The sequence below is a fragment of the Ceratotherium simum genome, chromosome 7, assembly GCF_057802395.1.
Source record: "Ceratotherium simum simum isolate JZ-2026a chromosome 7, ASM5780239v1, whole genome shotgun sequence".
NCBI lineage: Eukaryota > Metazoa > Chordata > Mammalia > Perissodactyla > Rhinocerotidae > Ceratotherium > Ceratotherium simum.
Window position 1 is genome coordinate 73746612 of NC_141906.1, and position 21050 is coordinate 73767661.

Below are 21050 nucleotides of genomic sequence, written 5' to 3' on the forward strand. Positions count from 1 at the left end.
TAAAATGACTATTTTGAATTCTTTACCTGGCAAATCACAGATCTCCCTTTCTTTGGGGACAGTTACTAGAAAATTATTGTGTTAGTTTGGTGGAGTTGTGTTTTCCTATTTTTCAAGTTTCTTGAAGTCTTGCACTGCTGTTTTAGTATTTGAGGAAGCAATCGTCTTCTCCTCTCTGTACTTACTGACTTCAGGAGAGAAATACCAACTGTTAGCTCTGCTAAGGATTCTGAGGCTTTATCAGACCATTTCTATGGATATTCCTGCTCCATACTTCTTGTTCCCTTCTTAAGACTGTATTCCTTTTTTCAATCCTATAAAGTTGGGCTGGGTGCTGGTAGTCTTCTGTTTGCTTTCCCTAAGGAGGTGCTGAATGCTCAAGTTTGTGTGGTTTCTCCATGACTGCAGAGTTGGGGTGGCTTTCTGTGTATGCTTACAAGCTATTTACAAAGGCTCACACTCACTACCTTTGGGGTGCACACAGGTAGCTAGCCACAGGGTGTGGGGGTATATGGATGAGTCACCCAAAACAATAGAGGTGCCCATGGGTCTGTTGGAGAGATCCACAAGAGAGTCATTCCCAGCACTCAATGATCAGGATTCCTGACGGAGTCCACAAGTCAGTTAGTACGATCCACGTCCCTTTGATGCCCTCCAAGAGCCCTGGCTGCTGTTCTCCCATCCCCTCCTTGCTCCTATCCTGCAGCACACCTCGGTATTCTGGATGGAGGAAGAAAGAAGTAGGCACCTTTGGCAGTGGCCTGCACAGCTGGGGAAGAGTTCACTCATATGCTCAGTTTCTTTTTTTTTTTTTTTTGTGAGGAAGATCAGCCCTGAGCTAACATCCATGCCAATCCTCCTTTTTTTGCTGAGGAAGACTGGCTCTGAACTAACATCTATTGCCAATCCTCCTCCTTTTTTTTTTCCCCAAAGCCCCAGTAGATAGTTGTATGTCATAGATACACATTCCTCTAGTTGCTGTATGTGGGACACGGCCCCAGCATGGCCAGAGAAGTGGTGCGCACTTGCGCGCCCGGGATCCGAACCCGGGCCGTCAGTAGTGGAACACACGCACTTAACTGCTAAGCCACGGGGCCAGCCTGCTCAGTTTCTTCCGTAGGAGAAATTGCCAACCAAGAGAGTCCTTCATGACACTGAACTGTGCTGCCTTAGGGGAGGGGTTATGGAGGTAATATGAAACTGTTCCTCTTATCCTCTTCAATGCATTCAACCTTGGATGTTTTTCTCCAACACTGTGCTAGAACTTCTCTGCTGGACTCCCAGACTTCTAAAAAGGCACTCTCATCCATGGGTCATACTAAAATTGGTGTTCTTTGGGGGAATATGGTAGAAAACTCCTATTATCCTATTTTTTTGACATATTACCTGGAATCATATAATTTTGTTTTTATTTTGTATTTCTGTAATGATTAATGGTGTTTGGAATCTTTTTATGTATTTATTTTCTGTTTGTATATCATCTTTTTTAAGTGTCTGTTCAAATCTTTTGGCCAATTAAAAAAATCATATTGTTTGTGTTCCTATTAAGGTGTAAAAGTTTAAAAATATGTTTCAGATACAGGTCATTTATCAGATATGTATTTTGCAAATATTTTCTCCCAATATGTGGCTTGTCTTTCATTTTCTGACTTTCTTTTATATGATTCAATTGAAAGTGTTATTATTCCATTATTTTGATAATATAGTGTAGATATCTCAATCTGAAGATTAAGCAAAATCAGAATTACAAATGCTTGTCAACTATATAATTAAGATGTGGCTGATTGACATGACTGAAGTACAGAGCCTAGCAAAAATAGTAAAAGTCTTCAGAATTGCCTGGGCTGGAGCTATTAGAGATATTCTTCAAAAAACTATTAAACAAGTAATTGTTTCTGCTAGCTCCAAAATCAAAACAAGAGACAAAAAGATTTATGGGTTGCTTGGTTTCTGGAGAAATTGTATTACATCCGAGAATTATTTTAGTTTCTATTAACAAAGCTAGCAGGAAAAAAGCTGAATTTAAATGGGGCTGTAAATAACAACAGGTTGTCCTGTAACTTAAAAGAGCCATTTGATTCCTTTGGCACTATACAACTCCAGTGATTTGGAGCTATTCACTGCTTTACTAATGAGAAAACTAAGGTTCAGATAAGCTAAGAGTAACCTAATAAAAAAGTAATAGAGCCAGGCTTAAAATTCAGGTTTTGTGACTTTAGTTCAGTATTTCTCATTAATCCATGATATTCTGTGTGTGAGACAGTCAAATGATAGTGTTCAGAACATGTTATTTTCTCTATGACTGAATTGCCTCCTCTGGACCTAGACTACAACACTTCTCATCTGATGTGGCGTGAAGCTTTTTCATATCTTTGCAAGTATCTTTGATTTTTGGTCTTCAAGCATGACTTTCTTCACATTGAGTCCAAATTTTTGAAAATAGCCATTGTTAGCAAACAAACTTTCAAGTTCTCCTGTGCAATAAGGACATAATTTTATTGACTGCTTCTCTTAAAACTTTCTTTACCTGTTCATTCCTTAGACTATAAATAAAGGGGTTAAGAAGGGGGGTCACCATTGTGGTGAGGACAGCTGTCACTTTGTCAAAATCTAGGGAATGACTCTGACTGGGCCTCACATACATGAAGATATTACTCCCATAGGCAATGGAGACAACAGTGATGTGAGAAGCACAGGTGGAAAAGGTCTTCTGACGTCCTTGGGCTGAGGGGATGCTCAAAATGGTAGAAACGATGTAGGTATAGGACACGGTGGTGAGCACCAGTGAGGTCAGGAGGATAAAGGAAGATAAGAGGAAGTTTATCATCTCAATGAAATGAGTGTCTATGCAGGCTACCTGTAGCAGAGGAGCGATGTCACAGAAGAAGTGACTAATTTCCTTATAACAGAAAGGCAATCTAGATACTACAATACTTGGGCAGAGCACTGACAGGAAGGCCCCCACCCAGCAGCCCAGAACCAGCAGGAGACAGACCCTGCTGTTCATGACTATGGTGTAGCGCAGGGGGTTACAGATGGCCACGTAGCGGTCAAAGGACATCACTGCCAAGAGGATAAACTCTACTGTCCCCAGGAAAAAAAAGAAGTATGTTTGAGCGATGCAGCCAGCCAAAGATATGGTCTTCTTCTCTAGGAGACAGGCTAACAGCTTTGGGGTAACTGACGTAGTGTATAAAATGTCCAAAAATGACAAATTACTGAGGAAGAAGTACATTGGGGTTTGGAGGCAATTATCAGCCAATATTAGGGAAATGATGACAATATTTCCTGTTAGAGTAAGCATGTAAGTAAACAAGAGGACCACAAAGAGGGAAATCTGAAGCTTCTGGAGACCGGGGAAGGCAGTCAGGGTAAATTCAGTCACTGTGGTCTGATTTTGCATATCCATTGCATACAATGCCTAGTGGGCAGCACGTCTCTGAAAAAATAGAGATGAAAATCAGCTTAAATAAATTTTCAACTGTCAATATCAGTGATAAGAAGTAGAAAAAGCTCTGAATGAAGAGTCAAGAGTGATTTGTTTTCATCCTGCCTTTGACCCTAATAAATGTAGGATATTGGATAAATTACATGACTTCTTCTAACCTCAGTATTCTCAGAATGCATTTAAAATTTTTGTTTGAATGAAATTATCTCCATGGTTCCATGAAACTCTAGTCTTTATGATTTTATTCTCTTTTGTCCAGTGCTCCTTCCTTTCTCTCATTCAGTCTTCTTGACCTACTGTTTTCCCAGCTAAATTCTGTGCCTAAGAAGAGAGACACAGTTGACTGAGAATCCAATCAATTTGAGAAACAGAATGATAATGAAAGTTGAGTTACTTTTCTCAAGATTATTTTAACTATTTGAGTATTGTCTAAATCAAAGAGCAAAAACTATGAAAACTGGACACTCACATGAAAAGGAACCTGTGTTTGTCTGTTTTGTTATTGGTATTGTGTGTTGATTATCAATGTAATATCTAGTTGGACCCAAGTTATTTTGAGGTAATAAGGTTGCGTGACTTTTGTTTTATTTTCTATAATGATATAAATTTTTTGATTTCTGCACTATTATTACGCAAGTATATGGTATATGGTTCATAATTTTCATAAATTATTTTATATATTTTGGGAAAAGTTTTTGGGAAAATGATTAGTGTGTTTCTTCTTTGTTCTTTGCAATGTTACATCAACGGCAACTTCTTGAAAAATAACAAATCTTTCCTCTCCCATTCCCCAATGATTCTTACAGGTTCTCTCAAATAGATCTCTTATACCTTATATTCTTTTCAGCCTTTTGAAGATCATGTTGTTAACAGTAGTGCAACAAAGTGGAAGCAGATAGACGGTGTTTGAAATGCTCAGCTTAATCTTTGAATACTGCTCAACCTTGCTGAACATCTTGTTGCATGTCTGTAAAATTCCGTTGAAACACTGTCCTTTGGTTTTTATTTTGTGGCTGATCTTTTAGTTTCAAATTAAAATGACCAATTTGTGAACTCTGAGCTAGGTTCTTTCTAGGGTTGGAGCCTATCCAACTCCTCTTTAAAGAAAATAATTTTCCCCAGGCTCTCTGTCTGGGATAAGTAACTTCTAGCATCTATTTTGCCTTAAAGACATTTTTTTTTTCTGAATGGATTTCCATCTGAAAAGTTGGCTGACTTTTTCTTCAGTTGTCTCTTTATTTTCATTCAACAGTCATTTATCCCACAAATCAACTTATCCTTATTATTTTAAGAACAAGTGTTTTGTCTTCACCTTATCTGTTTTATTTAAGGAAATATTGGTTTCTTAGAATTATTTGATGTTTCTAGGTTGTTGGTAAGTAAACTCCTTCACAAATACATAGTGGTTTTCACCCATCTATGAGTAATTATCAAATGTAATTGGAGCTGAATAAATTGACTCACTGTGTGATTTAGTAGAGGAGCTCTTTTTACTTTCTTTTAAATCCTTGGCCCCAGTTTCTACACCTGTAAAAGAAGAGTATTGATCATCTACATCTTCCTTTCCAGCCTAAATATTTCTTTTGTTTTCCATGTAGGCAGGCACCCTATCTATTTAACCCTCCATTCTTTGGGCACCAAAGGAACTCTTTTATTTATTAAATAAATAAATCAAAATATATGGAGCTTTTCCCTTAAGTATGCCATTCCCGCTGACCAAGATTAAGCAATGGTAACCTCTGTGGTTTGCATTTTCATATATCAAATACAGATTTTTATCGTAACCCGTACATTCCTGATGTGTGTCACCTTTACTCTAATTGTTACTTTGGGGGTATGTTGTTCTGGAAAACTGATTGCTGCAATATTAATGCTGGGCATGGGGAAACGACCCAAAAACCAAAGTGTCTAATAGATCAGATCTTTCAGGATTAGAGCTGGGGAGTGTCACAAGACAGGGAAAGTTTAGGATAAAAAATAGCAGTTTTCAATAGCAAGGTGCATTATTCCTTTTCTTCTAGGATTCTTTCAAAGTGTTACAAGGCAGTCTGTTTAATCTTCTTTTAAGTTATCAAAGGACTCCAAAGGGTCTCATCTATTGAAATAGGGTCTTGGTACCAGAAGGAACTCTTACCACCATAAATATTCGAATATTCACTCCTCCCATCACTGCTCCTGCACCCAAATAATAAACTTCCAAAATGATTACTACTACACAAAAGGCAGAACAGTATCTGGGTGGACAAGTATTAATATCATCAAAGTCTGGTATAGAAATAGAATAGACCACACTCTGCAGAAAAGTAGAAATGCTGTAAAATTCCCTTTCATTTCCCCCTCTTCATCTTCATCACTGGCAGTACTGGAGATTGATAGGTGTCTTAAGGCAGAATAAGGATTCTCATGCAGCTGCCTATCATCTCTTCCACTGGTCCTTCCGTTTATCTAGTTAATTGTTTCACAACATCTATAACATCCTCCATTTTCCCTCTTGCACGTAGTGTTTGATGGCCCTGATAGGAGCTTGATTCCCCTCTAGTATTGTAAAAGTTAGATAGTTTGGGATCTTCAAAAGCATTATGCCATTTTTGAACAACAAAAATCTAGGATGGTTAAACACAAATAGATTGATGTTTGCCGTTGTTGTCATAGGGTTACCTAACTATAAAAGAAATGACATTGAGAACTTTCTATTCTGCTGTGTTTGGGTCAAATATGCTTCTCTGAGAAGAACTAAAGATGTAGCATTGCTCTCCTCTAGGGGATCTCTTAACTTGATGATAGTGAAAAAAACCTGGCTTTGTGTTAGCGTTTTCTAGATGATCTCTGCACCCTCAGGAGCCCACCATGTCTAGGAGGAAAGGTTCTGGACCATGGCAATCTGTGTTTAATAATTTAATTGTAACCTTGCAAATTAAGGCTTTCATTTTTGTGGGGGTATTTTTAATCATTACCATTTCTGTGTATCCCTAAAAAATTGTATGAAATTGCATGTTTGCACATTTCAAGATTCTAGATTTAGTCAGAAAAATGTGTACTGCTGGTTTTAGAATCAGAGAACCTGTGTTGTATTTCTTGTTTTGCCACTTGTAGCTTCAAGATCTTTAATAACACTCTTAAGCATCCTGAGTCTTATCTTCTTCATCTGTAAAATGAGGATAGTCATAATGCCAGATTCAAGGTCCTATATATGCCTACCTGGTGTTCAATAAGTATGTGGTGAGAACGCAGGGTTGGAGAAGGATGAACAGAACGGACTAAGATGTGTGTGTGTCTGGGGAGTTAGTGATAATTTGAGATCTTTGCTGCTATCAGTAAAATGTGAAAAAGTTACATTGTAATTGAAGAACATTAAAAACTTTCACTTACGATAAAGCTATAACGACATCTGCTGTCACTATAATTTTTGCAGAGCAGTAATTACATTTTAATTTATAAAATATATATGCAAACATATTTAGCAAGACATATACTGTTTAATATATAAATATGGATCACTACACTATAAAGTATACTTACATCATACTGATTGTGGAATAGTTGGTATTTTCTTCATTCAAATACGTTAAGAAACTTGAACTTCGGGTATTTTTTTCCTACTGCATTCCATCCATTATTCTTCAAATTCTTTTATTGCTTCAGTTTTGAATTCCACATAAATATCTGTCAGTCTTAGTCTGAGAGTCTTCCTCATATGATAGTTAATCTCTTTGTCAAAACCACACCAAATGGTTACTCAATTTTTGCTTAGGTACTCTGTCCTTCTTCCTCTGAATGTAACATTGTCTTTTTGTAACTATGATTACTTTTTTTCAGTTCTTTTTCTTATTCCCACAGAAAAAGTCAAAGTCTTGAATTACACTAAGAACAAGTCCAAGTGTTATATTATGGTTTAATCTTTTATTTTACACATCCAATGTATCTCAATCTCAGTATATTCCTCTGAGTTTTAAGTAATATGTATTCTGGATCACATTTTTGCCAAGGGGGGCAGAATGGTTAGGTCTGGTGATGAATCAGCAAGTCATATGCAACTGAATTAAGAGCAGGTCCTCTGACTTCTATTCTAGATCTCTGGCAAAAGTGACTGAAAGCTTCCCAAATCGCAGGGTTTTTTTTCAGTTGTCAGAATGTATTTCCTCTCTATTCACTGAATTTCTATTTCTTTTGTGGATCCATGTAGAAACTTGGAATTATCCAAAACCATAGAATCTGAGATTAGAAGAGAACTTAAAGGGCATATGAGCCAGGCTGGTCCTAAAATATTCTGCAATGTCTCCACCAAGTTACTGTCCAGTGATGTTCAACTCATAGTTTCTTTACACATCTCATTCTACCTTAATGGCCTATTAGAAAAATTTGTGTTTGCAGTCACTGAAATATCTCTCTAAACTTGCATCATTTGGTTAAGTCACTCCTGTTCATTCATCAGGCATATTGTGACTTGATTTCAGATATATCCACCTTATTTACTTTCTACAGAAAATATTACCTTGCCTATATTAAAGTGATTACAATTGAATGAACTGTGATATTGAATGATGTTTTATTCACCTTTAGAGATTTGGTTTAGAATGGCTCTTGGGACTATGGCATGAAGAAAGGTTAATTATTATTATTGCAATCACAGAATGTTAGAACTGATATAATCAATCACAGTTACAAAGTTAAGGTCTCCTGGGAGACTCTCCGGGGTGTTTATTTTATTTAGTTCAAGACAAACTTAGAGAACTGCTTTAAAGCCTCAGGGAACAAGAAAGTTGGAAAACTTAAGAAATGTTTTTTCTGAAATGTCATAATGTATTGAAATAAGCTTTAGATTGCTTTTCAAACTGAGATAATTTACATAGAAACATGTCTATGTACATATTTAAAATCCATTTTATTGAGATAGGATTTATACACAATAGATAACTTTTAAGTGTATATTTTCTTGAGTTTTGACAAACATGCAGTCATGCAGCCACCACCACCATTACAACAATGGTTTAAAATATCTCCATTGCCTTAAAATGTTTCCTTTTGCCCTTTTGCAGTAAATGCTCTCCTCTCCCCACCTTAGCTCCTGACAACCACTGAGGTGTTTTCTTTCAGTGGAATTTTGAATTTTCTAGAATTTTATATAAATGCAATCTCACAGCATGTAGTTTTCGTGCTTGTTCTTTCACTTAATCTGATGCTTTGAGATTAATCCAATTGTTTCAGGTATCAGTAATTTCTTCCCATGTATAACTGAGGACTATTTATCTTATGGATTGTATAGATATATCACAGCATGTTTGTCTATTCATCAGATGTTGGACACTTGAGTTGTTTTCAATTTTTGGTTCTTATGAATAAAGCTTCTATGAGCATTCGAGTTCATTTTTTTATGTGAATATTTGTTTTCATTTCTCCTGGCTACATTCCTCTGAGTGCAATGACTATGTTTTATGGTAAGTATATGTTTAACTATATGAGAAACTGTCAAGGTGTTCTCCAAATTCATTGTACCACTTTCATTTGTATTAGCAATGTATGAGTCCTATAGTTCTGTATCTCTGCCAACACTTGATGATGGCAGTCATTTTAAATTTTATGCATTCTAGTGCATTTATAGTGGAATCACTTAATTTATTTTATTTTATTTTTTAGCTTTATTGAGGTATACTTGACAAATTAAATTGTATATAGTTAAAATATACAGTGATGATTTGACACACATAGAAGCCCCCTACTATTATTATATTGTTGTCTATTTCTCCCTTCACATTTGCAAGTATTTCCTTAATATTTTTAGGTGCTCTGATATTGGATGTGTATATATTTATAATGTTTGTATTCTTGATGAATTGTCCCCTTCATCATTATATAGGGACCTTCTTTGTCATTTGTTATAGTTTAGACCATAAGTCTATTTTGCCCGATGTAAGTGTAGCTGCCCTCGCTCTCTTTTGGTTTGTGTTTACATGTATATCTTTTTCCATGCTTTCGCTTTGAGTTATGTATGTCACTAAACCCGAAGTGAGTATCTTATAGTCAGCATACAGTTGGGTCTTGTTTTTTAATCCATTCAGCCACTCTATACTTTTTTATTTGAGAATTTAATTCTTTTACATTTAAGGCAATTATTGATAGGTAAGGACTTACTAATGCCTTCTTATCCGTTGTTTTTGGCTGTTTTGTAGTTCCCTTGTTCCTTGCTTCCTCTCTTGCTGTCCTACTTTGTTAACTGATGATTTTACTTAGTAGTATGCTTTGATTCCCTCTCTTTACCTTTTGGATATCTACTGTAGGTTTTTGCTTTGTGGTTATCATGAGACTAACATAAAACATCTTTTAGTTACAACAGCCCATTTTAAGGTGATATCAACTTAACTTTGATCACATACAAAAACTCTACCATTTTTCTCCCCTCTTCATATTTTATGTTTTTGATGTCACAATGTATACCTTTTTTATTAATGTTAATGTATATCACTAACAAATTATTGTAGCTATAGTTATTTTAATACCTTTTTTCTTTAAGCTTTGTACTATGGTTAAGTGATTAACAAATTACCGAAATTTAGGAATTGAGTATTCTGAATCTGACTATAGTCTTACCTTTACCCATATGTTTTATATTTTTGTATATTTTCATGTTACTAATTAGCATCCTTTCATTTCAGCTTTCAGAATTCTGTTCAGCATTTCTTGTGAGACAAGTCTAGTGGTGAGGACTCACCCAGCTTTTGTTTGTCTGGGGAAGTCTTTATCTCTGCTTCATTTCTGAAGGACAGCTTTGCAGGATAAAGTAATTTTGCTTGGCAGTTTTTTTCCTTTAGTACTTTGAATATATGATCTCACTCTCTACTGGCCTGCAAGGTTTCCACTGAGAAATCTGCTGCTAGTCCTATGGTGTCCCTTGTATGTGAGAAATTTTTTTCCCTTGTGGCTCTTAAAATTCTCCCTTTGTCTTTGATTTTACACAGTTTTACAATCATGCTCCACACAATGATATTTTCGTCAATAACAGACCACATATGGGACTGTGGTCCCCTAAGATTAGTACCATATAGCCTAGGTGTGTGACGGACGATACCATCTAGGTTTGTGTAAGTACACTCTATGATGTTCTCACAATGATGAAATCACCTAACAATGCATTTCTCAGAATGCATCTTCTTCATTAAGTGATATATGACTGTATTATAATGTGTCTTAGAGAAAATATTTTTGAGTTGAATCTTTTTGGGAAACTGTGAGCTTTGTGAACTTGGATGTCCAAATCTCTCCTGTGATTTGGGGAGTTCTCAGCCATATTTCTTGAAATAAGCTCTCTGTACCTTTCTCCCACTCGTCTCTTCTAGGACTCCAATAATGTGTAGATTATTTCTTTTAATGGTATCTCATAATTTGCATAGGCTTTCTTCACTCTTTTTCATTGTTTTTCCTTTTTCTCCTCGGACTGGATACTTTTGAATGATCTGTCTTTGACTTCACAGATTCTTTCTTCTGCTTGATAAAGTCTCTTGCTGATGGTCTCCGTGCATTTTTCATTTCATTCATTGTGTTGTTCAGCTCCAGAATTTCTGTTTAGTTCTTTTCTTTATAATTTCTATTTCTCTGTTAAACTTCTCATTTTGTTTGTGTTGTTTTCCTGATTTCCTTGAGTTGTCTTTTTGTGTTTGCTTGTAGCTCACCAAGCTTCCTTAAAATGACTATTTTGAATTCATCTGGCAAATCACAGATCTCCCTTTCTTTGGGGATAGTTACTAGAAAATTATTGTGTTAGCTTGGTGGTGTCATGTCTTCTTGATTTTTCAAGTTTTTTGAAGTCTTGCACTGCTGTTTTAGTATTTGAGGAAGCAATCACCTTCTCCCCTCTGTACTTACTGACTTCAGGAGAGAAATACCAACTGTCAGCTCTGCTAAGGATTCTGAGGCTTTATCAGATCATTTCTATGGATATTCCTGCTCCATACTTCTTGTTCCCTTCTTAAGATTGTATTCCTTGGGCCGGCCCCGTGGCTTAGAGGTTAAGTGCACGTGCTCTGCTACTGGCGGCCCGGGTTCGGATCCCAGGCGCCCACCGATGCACCGCTTGTCTGGCCATGCTGAGGCAGCGTCCCACATACAGCAACTAGAAGGATATGCAACTATGACATACAACTATCTACTGGGGCTTTGGGGAAAACAAAGGAGGAGGATTGGCGATAGATGTTAGCTCAGAGCTGGTCTTCCTCAGCAAAAAGAGGAGGATTACCATGGATGTTAGCTCAGGGCTGATCTTCCTTACCAAAAAAAAAAAAAAAGATTGTATTCCTTTTCTCAATCCTGTAAAGTCAGGCTGGGTGCTGATAGTCTCTTGTTTGCTTTCCCTAAGGAGGTGCTGAATGCTCAAGTTTGTGTGGTTTCTCCATTACTGCAGAGTTGGGTTGGCTTTCTGTGTATGCTTACAGGCCATTTGCAAAGGCTCACACTCACTACCTTTGGGGTGCACACAGGAAGCTAGCCACAAGGTGTGGGGTATATGGGTGAGTCACCCAAAACAATAGAGGTGCCCATGGGTCAGTTGGGGAGATCCACAAGGGAGTCATTCCCAGCACTCCATGATCAGGATTCCTGGCAGAGTCTACAAGTCAGTTAGTAGGACTCATGTCCTTTGATGCCCTCCAAGAGTCCCGGCTGCTGTTTTCTCATCCACTCCCTGCTCCTCTCCCTCAGAACACCTCCGTATTCTGGATGGGGCAAGGAAGCAGTGGGCCTCTTTGTCAGTTTCTTGCTTAGCTGGGGAAGAGCTCACTCACGTGTTCTCAGTTTCTTCCATGGGAGAAATTGCCAACCAAGAAGGTCTCTCTTGGCACTGAGCTGTGCAGCCTTGGGGGAGGGGTTATGGGAATACAGTGAAACTGTCCCTCTTATCCTCTTCAGTGCATCCAATCTTGGATTTTTTCTCTAAAACTGTGCTAGAACTTCTCTGCTGGACTCCTGGACTTCTGAAAGGGCACTTTCATCCATGGATCATTGTCAAAATTGATGTTCTTTGGGGAAATATGGTAGAAAACTTCTATTCTGCTATTTTGCTGACATCATTGCCCAGAATCATCTAATTTTATTTTTAGTTTGCATTTCTCTAATAATTAATGGTGCTGAGAATTTTTCATGTTTTTATATCTCCATTGTTAAAGTATCCATTCAAATCTTTTGGCCAATTAAAAAGAAATTAGGTTGCTTGTATTCCTATTAAGTTATAAAAGTTTACAAATATATTTCAGATACAGGTTGAGAATTTTTCACATTTTTATATCATCATTGTTAAGGTATCCATTCAAATCTTCTGGCCAATTAGAAAGAAATCAGGTTGTTTGTATTCCTATTAAGTTATAAAAGTTTACAAATATATTTCAGATAGAGGTCACATATCAAATACATATTTTGCAAATATTTTCTCCCAATATGAGGCTTGTCTTTTTATCTGACATTCTCTTAAATATGATTCAACTGAAGAGTATTATTATTTCATTATATTGGTAATATAATTTTGCTATCTCAATCTGAAGATCATGCTATATCAGAATTACAATTGCTGGTTAATTATATGACTAAGGGGTGGCTGATTAACATGACTAAGTACAGAGCCTAGCAAAATTAGTAAAATTCTTAGGAATTGCTTGGGCTGAAGCCACTAGAATATCTATTCTTCAACCAAGTATTAAATAAGTAATTTTTCTTCTAGCTCCAAAATCAAAACAAGAGGCAAAAAAATTGATGGACTTTTTGGTTTTTGGAGAAATCATAGTATATCTGAGAATTTTTTACATTTCTATTAACAAAGTTAGCAGGAAAAAAGCTGAATTTAAATGGAGCTGTGTGTAACAATAGGTTGGATTGTAGCTTTAAAGAGCCATTTGATTCCTTTGGCACTGTACAATCCTGATATTCAAATGATATTAGAAACATCAACCATGCCCACTAAGGCAAATCGAAGCTTTACAAATGTCCATGACTGTCACCTAGAAACAGTGACTTCTGTACTAAAAAATCATCTGAGTCTGTCTTTAGGTGTACTCTCTTTCATAGGCAAGTTTTGGTCTTTGGTTGAAATAGCTCATTGGCTTTAATTGAAACTTCTATTACAAAGATCCATAAAATTAGTTGATACCTGTAATACTTATACTATCATGGGTTTTGTCAGAACAACTTCCCAATAGAGAGATAAATGCACAGAGAGGTTCCTCAAACAAATGGAAATGATATATTCAAAAATATGCAGTGTGGAGAGCCACTGTAGGTACTCACTGAATATGTGAACAGGTGGTTGCTATCCCTTTTGGCCCCACATTGGCTATCCCCAATGAGTGACCTAACTCCATAGTTCAATAGGGCACTCCCTATGATCAGTTATCAGAGAATGCCAAACAAGCAGCATAATTTATAGGTGGCAACTCAAGAGTGGAAGATTAAAATTCCATTTGGAAGACAGTTACATTGAAACTGGTGGATGGCTACACTTTGAAAAATAAAACAATAAATATGCTTAAGGGGAAAAGTTAAGATCGATATTCTCCTTGGTAACAGAGGAACTAAAAAATAAAAATTATGATATGGTATGTACTTATAGCAATTCTTGGAAAGTAAGCAAGAGATTGCTAATATGATCCAGAAAACATAGATAACAGGAAGATAAAAGGAATCACAGTGTGAAGCACCAAGTTATGGAAAACTTTATGGGCATGGAGGGACAAAATCAAAGTGGGATATTTTGATGCCCATCAGAGAAAAAAAATCTTCTCATTTTAATTGGAACCCATATGGGGATATTGTTGTTTCTTATTCTTTGTACTTGGAGGTATGCAAGTGGCATCTTGGGTACCTGAGATGAGCAATTATGGAGATATTCAAGTACTGCAATGATGGATGAAAAAATGGTATTCCATCATACCTCTCATAAGGTTGAAATGTAACTAAAAATTTCTCTGTTTGTCAACAGGAATGTCAGAGACTAAAAGCAGCTATGTGCCAATTTCCAAGAGAATCTGGGCTCTAGATGACATTTGTTAGTTACCTATGGCTCTGGGTGGGTATAAGAGAGATGCTCATCTTGAATTTGGGTCTGGATACACGGCAACTGAAGGAAATATCTCTAATGCTATTAGAGGTCTAGAACAAAAAATATTATTTCAATTTAAAACTCTTGCTCATATATCATCTGATCAAGGAACTCATTTCACTGTATGTGTAACAATGAGCTATATGCGAGCTGTATGTGCAAGAAAAAGCACCAAATCTAATGATCTTGTATTTTACCATCCACAAAGTAATGGACTGATTGAAAATTGGGATAAACATTTGAAACATCTTCTCACTAGGTTGGAGGGTGATAAGTTACTGAAGGAACAACTTGCATGATTGAGTAAATATGGTTACTACAAGGGGGTCACTGTTATATAGGTCATGGATACATTGGGAAGAAGAGGGGGAAAAGCGGGTAGAGAACAACATAATAACTTACACAAACTTTTTTCTTAATTCTAAAAGTTTTTCTTTTTCTCTGCCTTATCTTGTAGTAGAGGTACCTGGATTCCATTTACAAGTTCCACAGGAAGGATCAATGACTTAATGTGACACCCTGATGATACTTGTAAATATTACTGTCCAAATTTCTAACAGAATTATGGGATGGTTTGGTCCTTCTTCTCACCTCTCTAGGCTGAGATTAAAGGTTTCTATCTCTTTCTTACCTACTGGACAAGATATTCCTATGAGCTTGTACTTATCCAACCCTGCTTCTAGAACTGAGACTGGGTGAAGGAGGAAACATTTGCTAGAATCATACTACTCTTAGCTCTATTGCTCAGAGCACCTGCTGAACTTGACTGTCAGATCCTAGAGGGAAGGGTGTGAGTGAAAATTAATAACAAATAACAAAGGAGAAGAAGGGTAAATGAATGCTGATGGAAAGGAACTCTATAAATGGAAACACAAAAAGGAAAGGCCTATATTACCTTGTTCCCTCATGAAAGATTGAGAACAAGAGAATGATTCTCTTTGTTGTATGTATAGATGTGCGTAAAGGCAATGCACTTTGTCTTGAGAAAACTCCTTTGTTTGAAGCAAGGTCTAGGATGCATTCAGGCTGATTTAAGAAGCATTAAGTCTGATGTCATGTATGTATACATTTTGATGATACTAATTATACCTAGTATATAAATATTTGGAATAATTCCAATGCTGTTTTGCCTGTTAGGAGGTAATATGTGCATTTTGCTTCCGGTGTGCGCAAATAGGGAATTGTTCAAGACAAAGCCACTGTGCAACTATTAACCTAAGTCATGACATGTTGAGAAAGGTGCCTCGATAAAATGAACATAAAAATGTCTGCTGCGTGCCTCAGTTTTCATAGTGCTCTAACATCTATAGATCCTGTTTTTGTTGATGGATGGCAGTGACGAAGTAAAGACATGCAACAAACAGAAATCACTGTTAGTTTAGGGGTAACATTTGGTGGGCTCACATACCTACCATCAAAAGCCACAATGTTTACTGAGGGCACCTATGTGAAGTATATTGGGCATATGCAAACTGAGGTCTATTTGTGGGTTACTACTAACTATATGTCACAGTCTTGGGGAATCAATACGTCTGGTTCAAAAATGTGTATTCAAACTCCACTCAAACAAAAATAAGCACTCAATTTGGCCTGTAAACTAATATTGGCTGAAATGCTCTAAAAGAGATTTGGGTGAAATTGGCACAGATCTAGAAGCCCTATGACAAGCTGAGTTTATCTTTAATGAGAAAAGAGACCTACTGAGGAAAAAGATTTAGTGGCCCAAACTGGCTATTGGAAGGGTTGTTATTTTAGGAAGATGGTAAAGGATAGCAAGCAGCCTGGACAGATAACCTGGTATTTAAAAAGTAAATAAACTCAAAAGATACTATTAATAATTAAAAATTCAATTGAGTAAATTTGAAGATCTAATTGGCTTTATTCAACGATTCATGAAACGGGAAGCATTTCGTCTAGTAAGCAGAAACGTGCTTGGAAGAGTTGTACAAAATGGAAGGTATTTATAGGCAAAGACTGGGTGAGACAAGCAAGTTATCAGCAAAAGAAAAGAAAGGTTTATTTCAAACAAGGTCACCTTTCTTTGGAGGAAGTGTGGTGTGTGGTCTTGTCAGGCAGATTACCTCACTAATATTGATCAGAAATTTATGGACTGATCGGTTTAAGGTCATATTCCTGAGAGGAGCTGAAACTGCAATTAAGTCTTGGTTTGCTGTTCTGGGGGCAAGTGAGTCCACTTTGGACCTGTTTCTTTTTTTTTCTTTCTAACATTAGCCAACATGTTGGGACAAAGATGGGAAATGATGTAACCCAAAAGGTGTTCTTGAGTGTGCTCCTCCAGATAAAAGCTGAGGTTGCTCAAAGAAAATGGCCTGAGATCTCAGCAGTGAAAACACAAGAATGACTTAATGGTGGCTTATGGTCCCTCTAGTCTATGGAAATTTATAAATGGAGAATATAGTTTGCATAGATGCTCCCTAACTTTTCAGGCCCCATGCATATACAAAACCCAGACTTACTCATTAGTGCAATTACTAAGAATTGAAGACGTATTAAACTTGACAAGGAAATTACCCATCAGAGGAAGATGGGTGTTACTTAAAAATAACACCAATTGGGAAGCCAACCTTTCTAGTATGAAATAGGGCATGTAGCTGGGCTCATAAAAGACTTAAAATCTAGACTTAACTATAACTTGGCTTTTGAGTTATACCCAATTCCATAATGACATTTGATGTATGGGCAAGAGCTGATTTTGTTAGGAATGATGAGAAAATATTACAGTGTTACTGTTATTCTGATTTATTTTGTAATGATCTTAGTTTGAATCAAAATAACATAATTGCTATTTGGTTTAACACTAGTGCAATAGGTAAGATTAACTTCACTGATTTTAATAAAACCTATAATAATACTGATATTGGTAACCAAAATTTTATAATAATAATAATAATAATAAATTATTGGGACATTGAATTAACACATCTCCCTGACATTCTTCCAATGGAAGTGATTGATGAGAGAAATAACCAGAGTAAGGTAATAAACAATTACATGTCACATTGAATCAATCTATTGGTACCTTTTATAAAGTTCCCATTTCAATGGTGAAAAGAGGTAAAGGAGATGTCAAGCTTGTACATGATTACAAACATACTTATTTTGGAATATTTGGTAAACTTAAATGTTTCTTTCCTTTTTTTTCTTTTGTGAGGACGATCAGCCCTGAGCTAACATCCATGCCAATCCTCCTCTTTTTTTGCTGAGGAAGACTGGCCCGAGCTAACATCTATTGCCAATCTTCTTCCTTTTTTTTCCCCCTTTTTTCCCCCCAAAGCCCCAGTAGATAGTTGTACGTCATAGTTGCACATCCTTCTAGTTGCTGTATGTGGGACGCCACCTCAGCATGGCCTGACAAGCAGTGTGTCGGGGCATGCACGGGATCCGAAACTGGGCCACCAATAGGGGAGCGCATGCACTTAACCGCTAAGCCACGGGGCCGGCTCCTGAAATGTTTCTTTAAAGCAATACCTGTACTTCTTGGAATGGTCAAATGATTAATTTTCAGATCTTACACTTTTTCTGATCTATAAATGTTATAAAATGTGCAGGAAAAAAATGATGAAAAGTGATTTGCTAATTGGAAAGCCTTGGAAGCTATGCCTGGAAGTCTTGAACCTGTTTACTATACTTCCTGTATCCTGTCGTATCACTTCTTTTATCTTTATTATAGCTTTATATGAGTATATCCCATGGAGTTTCATCAAGCCTTTCAATTACCTGAGCCTATGTAATTGCTGCAATGATATGTAATAAAATATTAGCAAATTGAATTCAGCAATATATAAAAATAACCCTATATGTAAACTAAGAAGGAAAGGTTAACATGGGCTCATGTGGTAGGCAGAATAATGGCCCCCAAAGATGTCCAGTTCTTAACACCTGCAACCTGTGAATGTGTTATCTCACACGCCAAAGGGACTTTGCAGATGTGATTGTTAAGGATCTTGAGATGGAAAGATGATCCTGGATTATTCAGGTGGGCCTGAGGTAATCAGAAGGCTCCTTATAAGAGGAGGCAGGAAGCTCAGAGTTAAGAAGGAGATGTGATGGTGGAAGCAGAGGTCAGAGTGAAGTGGGGCCAAGAACCAAGGAATGTGGGCAGCCTCTAGAAACCGGAAAAAGCAAGGAGACAGATCCCTTCCCTAGGAATGCAGCCTTGCCAACCCATTCTAGACTTTTGACTTCAAGAACTATAAAATAAATTTATGTTGTTTTAGACCACTAAGACTGTGGTGATTTGTTACAGCAGTGATAGGAAATGAACATAGCCTGCAACCCATTCTCTCTCGTAGCTTTTTTTCTTTTCTCTGAAACATCTCATATAATGTTTATCTGTTCCTTTAAAATTTACAAAGTTTACCTGTAAAAGTGCCCGAACCTGGTGCCTTTTGGTGGGGGCAGGTGGATTATCAGTAGATTTTCGTTAAATGGTTAGTAATTAATTAAGCTTTCTCTTTCAAATTAGATTTAATAACACGGTTTTGTAAGTAATTATCCATAAGTTTGTTTTTATAATACAGTTATTCGTTATATTTTCTTATGGTTTAAAAAATCTCAGTCATATCTGTTGTTACTTCTCCTTTTCTTTGATAATATTGTTTTCACTTTTTGCTCTTTTAAATATATTTTTTTAGAATTTTTAGACTGTCATTTGGTTTTGTTGATTCTCTTGGTTGTTTCTGCTCTACTATTAACTCGTTTACCCTACAAAACTGTTGTTTTAATAATGTTTTGTTTTGGTTGCTTAGCTTAATTTTATCTTTCTTGTTTTTTGTTTTGTGCAGGGAAAGTTTCGCCCTGAACTAACATCTGTTGCCAGTCTTCCTCTTTTGTTTTTTCCTCCCCAAATCTCCAGTACTTGGTTGTATATGCTGGTTGTAAGTCATACTAATTCTTCTATGTGAGCTGCCACCACAGCATGGCAACTGACAGACAGGTGGTATGGTTCCGCGACCAGGAAGGGAACCCGGGGCTGCCAAAGTGATGAGTGCTGAAGTTTAACCAATAGGTCATCAGGGCTGGCTCTTATCTTTCTTTTCTTATTAATAAAAGTACCTAAATTTACTTCTGAATCAAACTTTAGCTGAAATCTAAAAGTTTTCTTCTGTTGTCTTTTACTTCTAAATATTTATAATGTCCATTATGAATTCCTCTTTAACTCATGGGTTTTTGGGAAATCCCACATACACTTCCAAACAAATGGGTTTTAAAAACTGCTTATTTAATTGCTGATCTCTAACCTAGCTGCTTTGTTCTAAGAAGAAGGTTTAATTATTTTTTTGAAATTTATTGATTTCTTTGTGATATCTCATGTGCTAATTTTTGTAAATGTTCCATATGAACTAGATTTGGATATATTTTCTAGGTTTCTAGATTGTTGGATAATGAATTCTATATAAAATTATATTATATTGCTCTTGCTAATTTTGATGTTCCAAATCTTTTTTCCCCCACATCTATCTGCCCAGATAGAAGTGTGCTAAAACCAAATATTTTAGTTATCTTCTGTAGAAAGTTTAGTCCAAAGTACCTAGTATACTGTCTATGGAAGTGAAAATCCTTCCTTAGTTCTTTATACTAAAAGTAGAGCCCTTTACTCTTGGCTAGCAACTACTAGTTAATGTAGTAAGATGAGCTTATTTCCATGCTTTCCCGTCTTATCTCAGTTAGATTGTAGTGAAGCCAACAACCACTTTAAGTCTGGGAGAGATTCAGATGTAGCCAGTTATATTGTCATATGATTCTATCATCAAAATATATTCCATGTTCTACCACCTCCTCCCCCTTCATTGCAACAAGTCTAGAACAACTCATTGCCATTTCTTCTTCCTATACTCTATTCTCCACAGGCAGTCATTAGAATGTTTTTTTTTACAAATATCAATGGGATTAAAATCCTCCAATGATTTCACAACATGTTTAGAATAAAATCTAAACTTCCTACCCAATTTTATAAATCACTACATGCTGACCTCTCTGACCTTACTTTATGTCACTTTCAAGCTCTCTTATTTATTACTCTCAGTCACATTGCTTACTTTTTCCTCCTTGAACATGCCAAACTCATTTCCTTCTAAGGATTTATGCTTTAGCTGTTGCCTCATTTGGGATGTCTTGGACTGCTATTTCTCCTGAGCGTCCCATGGCTGATTTCTTATTGTTAAATTTCAATGTAAATATTATCATCTCAGAGATGCTTTCTCTAACCATCTACCCTAAAGTAACCATCACTCACTTTCAATCACTTCAGTCTAGTTCAATTCTCTGTGTAGCACTAATCACCACTTAATATTTTCTAATTTATTTATTTAAGTCATCCCTCTCACCACTAGAACATAAGCCCAATGAGAAGAGAGACTCTTTCTTGTGTTCGTTGCTGAACCTCCAGTGCCTGGAGAGTACCTGGCACACTTAGGTATTAAATAAACATTTATTGAGAGGATAATTCAATACATGTTTATTAAATGTAGCTAACTGATGCTCAGAACTAGTGATGCAGCAATAACT

The 21050-nt window shown here is 36.5% G+C and overlaps 1 protein-coding gene across 1 annotated transcript; it reads right to left on the reverse strand.

Moving 5' to 3' along the window:
- Positions 1 to 2464: 2464 nt before the first annotated feature.
- On the reverse strand, positions 2465 to 3409 carry LOC101404963 (olfactory receptor 6M1-like). The gene has a single exon (XM_004427465.2). It carries the CDS (start codon positions 3407 to 3409, stop codon positions 2465 to 2467), a length of 945 nt encoding a protein of 314 aa, XP_004427522.2.
- Between the last annotated feature and the right edge of the window lie 17641 nt (positions 3410 to 21050).

What these genes read in the sequence shown, in the direction of transcription:
- LOC101404963 (XM_004427465.2), bottom strand. Translation starts at nt 3,409, where the DNA reads ATGGATATGCAAAATCAGACCACAGTGACTGAATTTACCCTGACTGCC.